This window comes from Sorex araneus, chromosome 2 (genome assembly GCF_027595985.1).
Source record: "Sorex araneus isolate mSorAra2 chromosome 2, mSorAra2.pri, whole genome shotgun sequence".
In the NCBI taxonomy this organism is placed as follows: Eukaryota; Metazoa; Chordata; class Mammalia; order Eulipotyphla; family Soricidae; genus Sorex; species Sorex araneus.
In genome coordinates, this window is record NC_073303.1 from 130,389,139 (window position 1) to 130,401,627 (window position 12,489).

The window sequence follows — 12,489 nt, forward strand, 5'->3', positions numbered from 1 at the left end:
TGCACATGTGGAATCTCTCTGTAAGGCAGGGTGTCTGTGAACACTCTAAATCTGTGCACATGTAGTATCTCTGCATATGCATGGTCTCTGCACATGAGTATCTCTGCACATGTGAAGTCTCTGCACACATGGGTCTCTGTACACACGTGGTCTCTCTGCACAATGGGTCTGCACAAACGTGGTCTCTGCACACATGAGTCTGCACAAATGTGGGGGTCTCTGCACACACGGGTCTGCACACACACAGTCTGCACACATGAGTCTCTGCACATGTGTAATCTGCACACATGGGCCTGCACATGCGAGGTCTCTGCACACATGAGTCTCTGCACACGCGGGGTCTCTCTGCACACATGGGTTCTTTGCACACAGATACACACTCACCAGTCCATGCCTGGATTCTGGCTAGCAGGCAATACCTCACAGTCCCCACACTCACCATGCACACACATGGGGACTGTGAGGTACTGCCTGCTAGCCAGAATCCAGGCATGGACTGGGGGCACTGAGTTATCAGCTGGGACAGGTTGTGACATGATGCTGGACCCTGCAGCCTGTCCTTGCCCTGAAGCCAGCAGCAGGCCCAGGAGAACAAGCACGCATGATAGTCACTGCAGGAAAGCAGGCAGAGTCCAGAGCCCTACCCAGCGCCATCCCATTAGTCCCCAGTGGGGACCTCACAGTCCCTTGTGGACAGGGTATCAGGAGGGTTGGGTTCCCACCATCAGCACCTGAACGACCCCAGACCAACTGTGGCTGGTCGGGCCAACCTGCCCTTGGTGGTGGGTGCCTGGGGCAGGCTCTGTGCCTGAGGCTGTCGCATGAACCTCCTTTTGCTTTTCTGCAGTGCTCCTAGTTCTGTGGTCAGAAGTTACTCCTGGCAGGCTCTGGGGACCATATGGGATGACTGGGACTGAGCCCAGGTCAGCCATGTGCAAGACCAGCGCCCTCCTGGTGTCCTATCGCTCTGGCCCCACTATTTGCTTTTGTGAATAGGTCCCAGATTCCTTTTATTTTGTGCCTGAGGCTTAGGCTTGACTTGGGTGCCCCCCTCGACACTTCCCACCTGCCTTCTGGCCACTGCGGACAAACAGGTCCAGCCCTGAAGTTCCTGCTTTGCCCCTTAGCAGGCGCAAGGCACAGTGCGTTAGAACTGGGCATGTCAGTGGCGTCTGCAGGGCTGCTGCCCAGGATCCTGGAGGCACCTAAGCCCCAACCAGGTGGATGGGGCTAGGGGGACTGGGCGGAGCTAAGCGGAGCCGTGGGTGGGGCTAGGGGACTGGGCGGGGCTAGATGGGCCCTGAGCGGGGCTAAGCAGGCCCTGGGTCTGATGTCACTGCAGGAGAGCAGGCAGAGTCCAGAGCCCTACCCAACGCCAGCCTTAAGTGGGCCAGGACCGGCCGAGGTCTTGTGTTGGCCCATCTCCGCGCCTGTTTCTCTGGGCATTACCCTGAGCCCACTCTCTTCCTCGTGTTGTATCCAGGAACCCGGGCAGTGACACGAGAACCTGGGCCCGACCCGATGGCCAGCACAAACTGGACACGGCAGCCAGTGAGAAACAGGCCCGGAGCACCCTGTGAAGCACCCTCACGGTTCCGTGGGCTCAGATCATGGAGCCAGGGCTGAGAGAGGGGCTTCAGAGCCCCGGAAGCCATCTGCTACTGTCCAGTCCTGCAATCGTGGCCCATGTCTGGTGCGGGCAATAGTGCCGGTCCTCGCGGTGGTTGTGCATTTGGATCTTCAGGTTGGGGGTGGGGAGAAGGGGGAGCCCCCAATTATGTAATCCTGTGTGAAAAAGAGGATTCTGGGGATCTTGGCCCCCCTGCTGGTCAGTGAAGAAGCTGGGCGGCGAGGGTCCCTCGGCAGGGGTCCACCCAGGAGAAAGTAGGTTAGGGCCTGGCTCTCCTATGCTTTGTCCCCTTTCCCATCCGCTGACCTCCACTGACCCCCAGAACCACGCTGAGCCTGGACTGAGCTGGATCTCTGCTGCCATGTCTCAGGGGAGATCAAGGGCATCTCCAAGAGCGTGTCCACCTCATCACCCTGTGCCACGGCCCCGCTCTGGATACAGTAGGCCCAGAGCCGCACCAGCAAACGGACAACGGTGAATCCTCTCCCGGGGCTGCCTGGGCGGCCTGACAACCGACAAGAATGAGAGCCCTGTGCACGGAAGCACCCGGCGGAGGAAGCCTGGGACAAACCAAGGCCCCACTGTCCAGCTGCTGGCTGCAAACAAAGACCTCAGCCTCTGGCCGCGCAGGACCACCCCGGTGTCTGCCAGGAAGCTGTCCCGGACTCTCCCGTGGGAAGGTGGACAAGAGCGCTACGGCCCGGCGGACGGTCCGGCGCGGGAGACCCACCGGTTCCGCGCGCAGCCCCCCAGCAAACACCCGGGGTGGCGCTCCCGGGCAGGGAAGGGGGTGACCCGGCCAAGGCAGGGCAGGTACCGCGGGGACCCACAACTGACTCGGGAAGTCTCGGGTCCCGCGGACGCGGGTGGCTTCTGCCTCTGCCGGGACCGAGGGGTCGGGCGGGCGGCGGCTGGAGAGGGCCCGACCACTACCCCTTCGCCCCCGCGGGGTCAGCGCGGGCGCCGGGGCTCTGCGGAAGGTCGCGCCTGCAGCGCGCGGCGGCGCCCACAGAGGCCGCTGTGGCGCACGCAGCCCGCGGCGCCCGGAAGGGACCACTGGGGGCGCGGGGCGGGGCGCGGGCTGCGTCCGCGCGCGCGTCCCCCCCGCCCGGCCGCGGCGGTGGTTCGCTCCGGTCGCAGGGCGCTGGCCGCACCCGGCGGGCGGCGGCGCTCGGGGCTCGGGGCCGTCATGCTGGAGCTGCTGGCGGCCGCGCTGGCCCTGGCGCTCGCCTACTTCGCGCTGCTGGACGGCTGGTACCTGGTGCGCGTGCCCTGCGCCGTGCTGCGCGCGCGCCTGCTGCAGCCGCGCGTCCGCGACCTGCTGGCCGAGCAGCGCTACCCTGGCCGCGTCCTGCCCTCAGACCTGGACCTGCTGCTGCACATGAACAACGCGCGCTACCTGCGCGAGGCCGACGTGGCGCGCGCCGCGCACCTGGCCCGCTGCGGCGTGTTGGGGGCGCTGCGGGAGCTGGGGGCGCACGCCGTGCTGGCCGCCTCGTGCGCGCGCTACCGCCGCTCGCTGCGCCTCTTCGAGGCCTTCGAGGTGCGCACCCGCCTGCTAGGCTGGGACCACCGCGCCTTCTATCTGGAAGCGCGCTTCGTCAGCGCGCGCGACGGTTTCGTGTGCGCGCTGTTGCGCTCCCGCCAGCACGTGGTGGGCGTCACGCCGGAGCGCGTCGTGCAGCACCTGTGCAAGCGCAGGGTGAGCGCCCCGAGCCCCCCGCGACCCAGACCCACGGCCCTCGGGGCCCCCCCGGAGCCCCGCGCCCTGCAGGCCCCGGCAGAGCCCCAGCTGGGAGGTCTGACGCCTCTGAGCCCAGATGCGGCCGGCCAGCCCGGGTTGATCTGAGTTTGGGGCGCTCGCCTCTCCCGTTTCCACTCGGCCGGAGAGGCTCCCCTGGGCCCCTGCTGCTCCCCTCCTTGGCGACGCGGCAGCCCGACCCTGGGGATGGCCGGTGCCCGGCAGCAGTTGCTGGGGCTCCAGTTCCTACCCGGGGCCGCTGCACCTCGGGCGGGCATCCCCGCGCCGGCCTCCCGGACCGAGAGCGCAGTGAGGTGGAGACGGTCCAGCGCGCTGTGGGTCGGGGACTGGGGCTCAGACTCCGTGGCCGCCGCCCGCCCTGACCGCCCTGTCCCTGCAGGTGGAGCCGCCGGAGCTGCCCGAGGATCTGCAGCACTGGGTCTCCTACAATGAAGCCAGCAGCCGACTGCTACGGGCCGAGAGCGGGCTGGATGCCTCCTCCAAGGACCAGTGACCTGCTGCCCACCCCCCACCCTGTCACCGACCCCTCTGGGCTCCACCCCGCTCTCGGCTTGGGATTCGGGACGCAGGCATCCTGACGACGGCCCTGCGGGCACTGCCAAGCAGAATCCCGGGAGGGGTCGCCGCTGCATGGTTCGCTTGGGAGGGTACCGCTGCTGGCCGGTAGGCCTCTAAAAAGACCAGAGGCCATGGGGGCGCCTGCGCAGAGAGGCCTGGGCTGTGGGCTGTGGGAGCGTGGGGGACTGCTGCCCACCGTGGCCGCAGGGTGCTGCCCGGCGCCCCTGACTGAGGCTGCCAGCCCAATGTCGCCCAGCATCCCGGCCGCCAGAGCATCACCGAGCACAGCTGCCCAGCGCCGCTGCCTCCCCGCCGCGCGCACGTGCAAAGCCACTATACTCTGTTCTATTTATTTAAAGAAAGTCTGATTAAAGCGTTGGAAACGGAGTATGCGGTTCAGCCACACCTTGGGCTCTGCCACCCCTCAGGGACACCCCAGTCTGGCCTGGCCTGTCCCCGCTGTCCTTGGAGCTAGCCCCCCTCTGTCCCCAGCCCTGGGCCCTGGGTCCTCAGCTCCTGGGGTTGGGGGTCTTGGCAGGGGCTGAGGGCTGGGGGGCTCCACCAGCCTCTGGGAGGGCCTGTCCCAGCCCTGCCCGGGTCAAGCTTCACCCCCACCCCAACCCCAAGTTGGGTCCCTCCCCCCATGGCCCTGTGACTGTCCACTCAGATTATGTCTCTTCACTGCTGCTCAGGAAGGACAGGATGTGGGGAAGGTCAGGCCCCCCAGAGTGGGCCCGGGGCTGCTGAGGACAGACCCTAGAGGGGCGCAGTGCCCACACCCAGATCCAGCTGAGTTGAGGCGCTGGACAGTGTTCAAGGGGGTCTGGGCAGAGAGGCTGGGCTTGCCCTGGCCTGCAGTATTGGGGACGCTGCCCACCGTGCTGGATACAGGTACCTCCGTCCTGCTCCCGGACCCACAGACTGGGCGCTGTGGGGTCACAGGGCCAGCGAGGCGGACTCTGACTTGGAGTCTGCCCTGGGCGGGGCAGCGGCGTCCGCGAGAGCCGGTGTGGGCGCCGCGTTGTACCACAGGCTGAGGCTCCCTCCCCTGAAGGCGGGGTCTCGGTCTCTGGGCGCCCCGCCTAAGTCCTCCAGGGTCCACCGCCAGGCGGGCAGGCGCGGACCGGGGTCGGGTGCCCTCTGCTGGCTGCGGCGGTGCAATGCGCCGTCCTCGAAGCCGCAGCGGAGGGAGCGACTGGGGGACGCAGGGTGTGGGGGGGGGCTGCGGCCACAGCGCCGGGCTCAGGCCGGCACTGTCCCTGCAGGGTCTGCGCGGGGTTTGGGAGAGGCCTGAGCTGGGCGCCGACCTCCTGGGCCCCCCTGCCTTGGTCCTGTCCCTCCCTCCTGGGTATCCAGCCGACCAGATGCCTGTTCTGGGTCTGGTCCCTCACCCTAGAATTTGCCAGAGACAGCAGGATCCAGAGTCCCAGCTGGGGTGACCATAGTGCTTTAGAGCCGAGGACAGCTGGACAGAAGCAGAAAGTGCCTGTCCCTGGGGTCTGGGGTAGGACCCGGGGGTAGCCTGCTCCCCTGCCACTGGACACCAGATCCTGAGATGCACCTGAGGGTTCGTTGTGCAACTGAGTGGGCACCCACTGGCTAGGAAAGGGCCTCCGGGTCAGGCTGGTGGCTTTAGCGTCCCTCAGGTGGTCCCTCAGCTGCCCCTTGGGAGCAGGACAGGTAAAGCTCTGGGAGGGACCCCCGTGGGAGCAGGGAGATGTGGGGGTGGCCCCTAGGGTGATGCATTCCCCCCTGCCCCATGACCTCCATTCATGAGAGACCCAGCGGTGCAGCCCAAACAGCCCGAGGGCAGAGGTGGCCGTTGGGTGTTTATTTGCTGTGGGCCTAGGGGGCACGGGCCCTAGGGGAGCACGAGGCCCAGCAGTGCAGTGCCCAGCGTGGCCAGCACCCCGATGCCAGGGCTGGCAGTGCCCATGGAGTTGCAGAGGTCCTGGAAGCAGCAGCGGATGAGGTGCGCGTCCCCGATGCTGTCGGGGTCCGTGGCCTTGCAGGAGCTGGAGCAGGAGCGGATCACCAGGGGGCTCTGGTTGAAGGGGAACTCTGGGGGGCCTTGGTGTCAGGGCTGCTCCAGGCACCTGCCCCCCACCCACCTGCTTCCTGCCCCCCAGCCCAGCATGGAGCTGTCCCTATGTTCCCAAGGCCTTTCGTTCAGGGCTCACCTGAGCGGCCCATGACCAGCGAGGTGCTGCAGGCTGTGTGCTCCTGGCCACACCGGGTGATGTTCCTGCAGGCCTCGATGACCGTAGGCTGCTCGCAGGTGAAGCATCTGAAGGCCTCGCCTGGGTGGGGACGGGGTGGGGGCATGTTCACGGGAGGGCTGGGAGGGCCTGTGCATCTCTCCTCTTCATCCGTGGGGTCCGGCTGAGCCTGTGGCCCCATCTTCCCGACTGCAGGGCAGAACCTGTCCCCGGTGGGCCCAGGCCCTAGACCCCAGGACCTCATGTGGGGCAGGGTGAGCCCACCAGGCAGAGGAAGGGCCCCGGAAGAACTTGGCTGCCACACTCACCGCCATGCGGGGTCCAGGCTATGGCCAGTGCCAGAGCCAGCAGCACCCTGGGAAGAGCCATTGCGGGCGGCTGTGAGGGAGCCAGAGACGGAGCAGACACCAGGATTTATGCCCTGGCCCACAGGGGTGGTGCCTGGGTGCTGAGTCAGTGTCTGGGCGGGGAGGGACAGGGATGGGGACGCGCTGGGCCTTGGCTCCCTCTGTGAAGCCAGTCCTTCCCGGCCAGGCCCTGCTCTTGGGCTCAAGGCTTCAGTGGCCTCCAGGCTGACCTCAGGATCCAGGTCTGGACAGCTGTGCCATCAGTGTCCCTCCCTGGCCAGGGACAGCCTGCCTTAAAGCTTGAGCAGGGCCCAGCAGCGGGGTTAGCAGGTGACAGGGTGCTCCAGTCACAGTCCTCACTGCCAACCCCAGCGGAGATGGCCAGGTCACATGTGAGATGCACAGGGCTTGGTCCCCCACCCACTGTCCCTGCAGCTTTCAGCCTCTGCCCCTGCCCAGTCTCCACACACTCTTCCAAGCCCCTGGCCTTCTGTGCTGCATTTGGATGGTCCCCATTCAGGCCTGAATTCACAGCCAGGGCCCCAGGTGTCCGTCCTGGACACCAGCCTCTCCAGGTTCTGTCCTCTGAGAGCCTGGTGGGTGGCTGCATGGAGGGGAGAATGGACAGAGGATGAGTGGCTGGGGGCGGGCTGGCAGTGGGTGGGAGATGGGAGGGCAGGTGGAAGGATGGATGGGTGGGAGGGTGGGTGGAAAGATGAATGGATGGGAGGGAAGGTGGGCGAAAGGACAGATGGGTGGGAGGGAAGGTGGGTGGAAGGATGGATGGGTGAGAGGGAGGGTGGGTGGAAGGATGGATGGATGGGTGGGTGGGTGGGAGGGAGGGTGGGTGGAAGGATGGGTGTGTGGGAGGGAGGGTGAGTGGAAGAATGGATGGGTGGGAGGGAGGGTGGGGGTGGGTGGAGTGCTAAAGGGTACTGAATGAATGGATGGTGTTTGGTGGGTGGGTGCCATCTGGGCACTGGTTGAAGTGTGCCCAGGTGGAGGGCTGGCTTCCAGGAAGGGAGGTGATTGGTGGTAGTGCAGCCAACGGCTGGCCTGCCTCAGTTACTTCCGTGGCTCTGCTACCACCTCTGTGTTCATTCCTTGAGGACTTCCTTATGCTTCAGACCTTAATCCCTGTGATAGGGCAGGATGAGGGATCCGGGGTGTGGATTCAAGCGTGGGAAAGACCCGCTGTGTGCAAGAGGGCATTGCTGCAGAGGGAGAGACCATGGATATTGCAAACCAAACAGTGGGGCCGCCTGGCACAGGAGTGGTGGGGCGGGTACTGGCCTGGGCTGGGTAGGTGGTGCCCACACTCAGGCAGAGGAGAGGGACCAGGTTCAGGTCCCGGCCATGCTGTACCAGGCAGGAGGTCAGTCCTGCAGAGTCAGCCTGAACCTAGTGAGAGGTCTCAGCAGAGGGACAGCAGACCCAAGAGCTGTGGAACAGCTGTGGAAGGGGACTGGAGGAGAGATGTGTGCAGGCAGTAGGTGGAGGGTCAGTCTGGGCAGGTGGATGGGGCAGTGGGAGGATGGATCAGTGTTCCAGGAACTGGACAGGTGGAAGATGGGGATGTGTACATGGAAAGGATGCTGGCCAGATTGATGGTCACACTAAAAGATAAATGGAGGGGCTGGAGCGATAGCACAGCGGGGAGGGCATTTGCCTTGCACGCGGCTGACCCGGGTTCGATTCCCAGCATCTCATATGGTCCTCTGAGCACTGCCAGGAGTAATTCCTGAATGCATGAGCCAGGAGTAATCCCTGTGCATCACTGGGTGTGACCCCAAAAAGCCAAAAATAAAAAAAGATAAATGGAAAAAGGAATAAAACATAGGTGATAAATGCCAGCTAGCTGGAAGGGCAGGCAGATGACCGCACTGGTGGGTGGAAGGAGGGAGCAGGGGATGGTGGGTAGTGGGTGAGTGGGGAGATGCTTGGATGGGTATAAGGAATGACAGGTCAGTGGACGGTTGAATTTTGGATGGATGGCTAAAGAGAAAGAAATGGAGAGTAAGTGGATGGTGGGGGATGATTGGAGGGAGGGAGGGATTGAGGCATACATGTATGGCTAGGTGGGTGGTAGATGGATGAATGGGTGCATGAATGGATGGGTGGATTGATGGATGGATGGATGGATGGGTGGGTGGATGATGGATGGATGAATGGATGAATACGTGGGTGGATGGATGGATGGGAGGATGGATGATGGATGGGTTGATATATGGATGGGTGGATGGATGATGGGTGGATGAATGGATGAATAGGTGGGTGGATGGATGGATGGGTGGATGGATGGGTGGATATATGGATGGGCAAGTGGTGAGTTGCTTGGAGATAATGCACAGATGAATGAATGGGTGAGAGATGGACAAATAGGAGGGAAGGGTGGATGGAGAGATGGCCGTGTGGGTCAATGGATGCATAGCTAGGAGGGTGGAGGCTCATATCGATGGGTGGAAGGAGGGAGGAGGTGAAGGAGCGGTGGGTGGGTGACTAGGGTGACTGATGGGTGTTTGGAGAGAGGCAGATGAAGACCTTCCGGCCTCCAGGACGGGCGTCGCCTGTTCCCCCAGGCCACCTCTCCCAGGGTGCCATCGCCTCAGTGCGTCTGATGGCTCAGTTACACAGCCTGGGACATCCCTGGGGCAGGGTCACTTCCTGCAAGGCTAGTCCGGCTTCCCTAGGCTCTCAGCTCTGCCCCAGGCGTCCTTCCTGACTCCTGATAGGGGGCAGACCCTGAGTGCAGGCTGCAAAGCTGACCTCCAGGGCTGGAACCTTCCCATGGCCCTCCTGGGTTCAGCTGCTGAGTGACCTGGCATGGGGTAGGATAAGGAGACAGGACTTGGGACGTCAGTGGCCAGGAGGAAATGCTGTAGGTATGAGTGACCTCTTCCAGCCCTGCCCTGGACCCAGTCACATGCACATGCGGCCACAGTTGCCACGGCCCCTAGGGCCCTGCAGTGGCCATGTGGCTGTCCCTGATGTAGACATGGTGTTTTGAGAGCAGAGGTGGAGGTGTCACTGGACTTGGGGACCCCCAGAGCCACGTGGAGGCCTCAAAGCCTCAGGAGAGGAGACAGAGTCCCCGTCTCCCACGAAGGGCCTCAGCTGCCCCTGACAGCTCCCGCATGCACCCAGGAATGGGGGCCCTAGTGGGGGGGCTCTCAGGTGGGGGCCAACTGAGCTGGCGCCCCCTCCAAACCCCAAAGATGCTCGAGCGGAGGAGCAGAGTGGCCAGGCTGTGAGGGGGTCCCTCCTGGCCCCTCTGTGTGGGGCCCAGTGTCTCAGTGCTGCGGGGGTGTGGGTGTAGCTGGAGGGGCCATGGGGACCCCAGGGACCTCCAGCCTCCTGGGAGTGCTGCCCTGCCCCTGCCACAACCCCGACCTGCCCACTGGCCTTGCTGCTGCAGGGCCCCTGGGCAGTGAGTGGGCATGGCGTTCGGTGGGGGCTGCGCAGGACGGCCCCGAGGCAAACACGGAGGCAGGTGCAGGCAGCTGTACTTGGGGTTTGGGCAGGCGCAGGGCCTAGAGGCCCAGGCTGAGCAGGGGCCCCAGCAGGAGGGCAAGGCCCAGGTGGGGGGCACGCAGAGGGGGCGCTGCATCCACATTGCACAGATCCGCGTTGCAGCAGGACACCGGCCGCGTCTGCCCAATGCCGTCCACGTCTGACGGTTGGCACTTGCTGGCACACGACTTGGTGACCGTGGAGTCGCCCAAGAATGGGTACACTGTGGGCACAGGGAAGGGCACACTCACTCCTGGGCACAAGGGAAGGGCACACTCACACGCGGGCACACAGGAAGGACACACTCACACGTGGGCACACAAGAAGGGCACACACACACGCACACACACACACGGGCACATGCAGCTCTGGCCTTGCTGGGAGTCCCCTCAGCCAGTCAGCCTCGATGTAAGGACACCTGGTCCTCTTGCCCCTCCTGTCTCCCTCCCACTCTCATGGCTCCTGCTACTGGGGATGCACAGTGACAGGGACACAGTGACAGGGACACATCACAGGGATGCATGGTGATGGGGACAGTGATGGGGACACAGTGACAGGGACATATCATAGGGACACATCACAAGGACCCACAGTGATGGGGACATGTGGTGGTGAGGTCACACGACTAGGTAGTAGTGACACAGGTGGTTCCCAGCTGCACAGGGAATGGCCAGTTCCTGCCCCAGGGAGTCGATTCTTTCCCTGGGGACTTCCATCTGGACACTTTGGTTCTTAGCAGGGACGGGAGAGGGCGAGGATGGGGACAGGGGACAGAGGGGAGTAGGACTGGCCCTGAGTCATCCCTACTGACCATCCCGTTATGAGAAGAGGGTGGCCACCTCCACTGGCCAATTTCCTGTGAGTACTGGGTGGTTGGCCCCAGTGACTGATGCCTCCACCCCCGAGTATGGCTGGTCGCCCCCTCTGACTGACCCATGAGCACAGGGTGGTCACCCCGGCTGACTAGACTCCTGTGAGTACAGGTGGCCGCCCCACTGACTGCCTGCACTAACCGCCCCTACTGACCACCCCACTGGCCACCCCATGGCTGCCCCACTGACCAATCTCCTGTGAGTACAGGGTGGTCTTGCACATGGTCTCATTGCGCTTGCACGTGGTGATGGTGATGCAGCTGGACACGTCCACGGGCTCGTAACATGTGTAGCACTGCAGGGCCGCAGCTGAGGGAGGAAGGCTGGTGAGGCCCACTGTCCCCCAGACCAGGAAGGTGGGGGTCCCCGAAGCCCTCGAGAGGACAGGGCACACCAGGTTCATCCTAGTGCCCTCTGAGCCATCCACCCTGCCCTTGCTCCCTGATTCGGCACCCGCAGACACGACGCCCACTGAGCGTGTATCCCCGAGTGACCAGTCCCTGTGAGCTGGGGAAGCGAGCAGGGCACCCATGGGCATCTCCTGGCAAGTCAGCAGGAAGTCCTCAGGGCTGTGATGTGGTGGACAGGGGCCAGGCTGAATGGGGTGTCCACAGCGCCCTGAACAGTAGGGCCGGGCTCAGGCTGCAGTGCCCATCTCGGTACCCGGGTGGCCCAGGTGGCCTGGCTGCCCGGCACCTCCCTGAGCATTGTCACTTCTCTCGGGCTGGCCTCAGTCTCCCCGTGCAGCCTGCTGGAGTGGGGAGGGTCTGAGACATAGAGGTCATTTCCTCCCCCTTGCACCCTGGCACCCACCACACTGCAGGGAGCGGGTCCCACATCGTCCTCAGCCGAGGGCCCCTCCAGCACCTGGCCTGGTAGCACTGAACCCCTGGGGGCCCCAGGCCCTTGAGGGACACCAGAGCCCAGCTAGTCCTCGGCCATGCCATCATCCACTCCTGCCTCGGCACTCTCCCCTCTCCAGCAGTGGCCCTGCAGCTGCCCACCCCATCCTCCCTGCCTGTCCCCCTGCCCAACCCCTGCCCTGTGCCCCGCCCCCTGCCTTGTGCCCATTCTCTCTACACCCCCCTCCCTGCCCCTGCCCCTGGCCCTCACCAGGCTCGCTGCAGATGGCCAGCACTAGTGCCAGTCCCAGGGTCAGCCCCGTCCCCAGCATGATCAGTCCTGCACGGCGACTGCTCTCTGCCTGCAGGCACAGTGGATGGTGCAGGGTGGTATGGCAACCTGACCGGTCAGCCCAGCTGCTTAGCGGCATCGGGTTCCCTGTGGGAGCGGTGTAGACCAGCCTTTCCTGCTGGGCGTGTCCGCTAACACCAGCACACTTGTTTCCCACCGCTCCCTACCCCACCCTTCCCCTTCCTCATTCCGCCATCGCCCCCAAGTTGAGCCTGGTCCCCTGGAAGACCTGGTCCCCTGGAAGCCCCCTGGTCATCCAGGGGACTCCCCTGGACACCGGCGAGGGTGGGTAGTGGGGTGGCCAAGGAGGGTGGACTTGCTGGGCATAGTGGGGGCTGCCCCCACTCCTGACTGATCAGCCCCTTCCTGGGGTCCCCTCTCAGGGGACGCTATGGTC

General features: G+C 64.3%; 3 protein-coding genes across 4 annotated transcripts; 1 reads left to right on the forward strand and 2 right to left on the reverse strand.

Annotated features, from left to right (window-relative positions):
• The first annotated feature begins 2,704 nt into the window (after positions 1-2,704).
• THEM6 (thioesterase superfamily member 6) lies at positions 2,705-4,337 on the forward strand. Of its 2 annotated transcripts, none has more exons than XM_055125167.1 (2): positions 2,705-3,173; positions 3,772-4,337. In XM_055125167.1, the coding sequence occupies exons 1-2, from the start codon at positions 2,820-2,822 to the stop codon at positions 3,883-3,885; spliced, it is 468 nt and encodes a 155-aa protein (XP_054981142.1). In that variant the 5' UTR covers positions 2,705-2,819; the 3' UTR covers positions 3,886-4,337. The 2 variants fall into 2 exon arrangements, with proteins under 2 accessions (XP_054981142.1, XP_004618739.2); XM_004618682.2 differs by having other exon boundaries at positions 2,707-3,332.
• A 103-nt stretch (positions 4,338-4,440) lies between these two features.
• SLURP1 (secreted LY6/PLAUR domain containing 1) lies at positions 4,441-7,196 on the reverse strand. The gene is made up of 2 exons (XM_055125168.1): positions 6,131-7,196; positions 4,441-6,011 (listed from the first exon to the last, which is right to left on the reverse strand). Exons 1-2 carry the CDS (start codon positions 6,411-6,413, stop codon positions 5,812-5,814), a joined length of 483 nt encoding a protein of 160 aa, XP_054981143.1. The 5' UTR covers positions 6,414-7,196; the 3' UTR covers positions 4,441-5,811.
• Positions 5,899-12,120, reverse strand: LYPD2 (LY6/PLAUR domain containing 2). The gene is made up of 4 exons (XM_004618684.2): positions 12,012-12,120; positions 11,088-11,207; positions 10,023-10,249; positions 5,899-6,250 (listed from the first exon to the last, which is right to left on the reverse strand). The coding sequence occupies exons 1-3, from the start codon at positions 12,070-12,072 to the stop codon at positions 10,047-10,049; spliced, it is 384 nt and encodes a 127-aa protein (XP_004618741.2). The 5' UTR covers positions 12,073-12,120; the 3' UTR covers positions 5,899-6,250; positions 10,023-10,046.
• Positions 12,121-12,489: the final 369 nt, after the last annotated feature.

Excerpts from the sequence above, each read along its gene's own strand:
- THEM6 (XM_004618682.2), top strand. The coding sequence starts at position 2,820 with ATGCTGGAGCTGCTGGCGGCCGCGCTGGCCCTGGCGCTCGCCTACTTC. Across the intron at positions 3,333-3,771 it reads AGCACCTGTGCAAGCGCAGG|GTGGAGCCGCCGGAGCTGCC; the intron begins GTGAGCGCCCCG and ends CTGTCCCTGCAG.
- LYPD2 (XM_004618684.2), bottom strand. The coding sequence starts at position 12,072 with ATGCTGGGGACGGGGCTGACCCTGGGACTGGCACTAGTGCTGGCCATC. Across the intron at positions 11,208-12,011 it reads GGCCATCTGCAGCGAGCCTG|CTGCGGCCCTGCAGTGCTAC; the intron begins GTGAGGGCCAGG and ends TTCCTCCCTCAG. Across the intron at positions 10,250-11,087 it reads CCTGTACTCACAGGAGATTG|TGTACCCATTCTTGGGCGAC; the intron begins GTCAGTGGGGCA and ends CTGTGCCCACAG.
- SLURP1 (XM_055125168.1), bottom strand. The coding sequence starts at position 6,413 with ATGAGGTCCTGGGGTCTAGGGCCTGGGCCCACCGGGGACAGGTTCTGC. Across the intron at positions 6,012-6,130 it reads GCTGGTCATGGGCCGCTCAG|AGTTCCCCTTCAACCAGAGC; the intron begins GTGAGCCCTGAA and ends AAGGCCCCCCAG.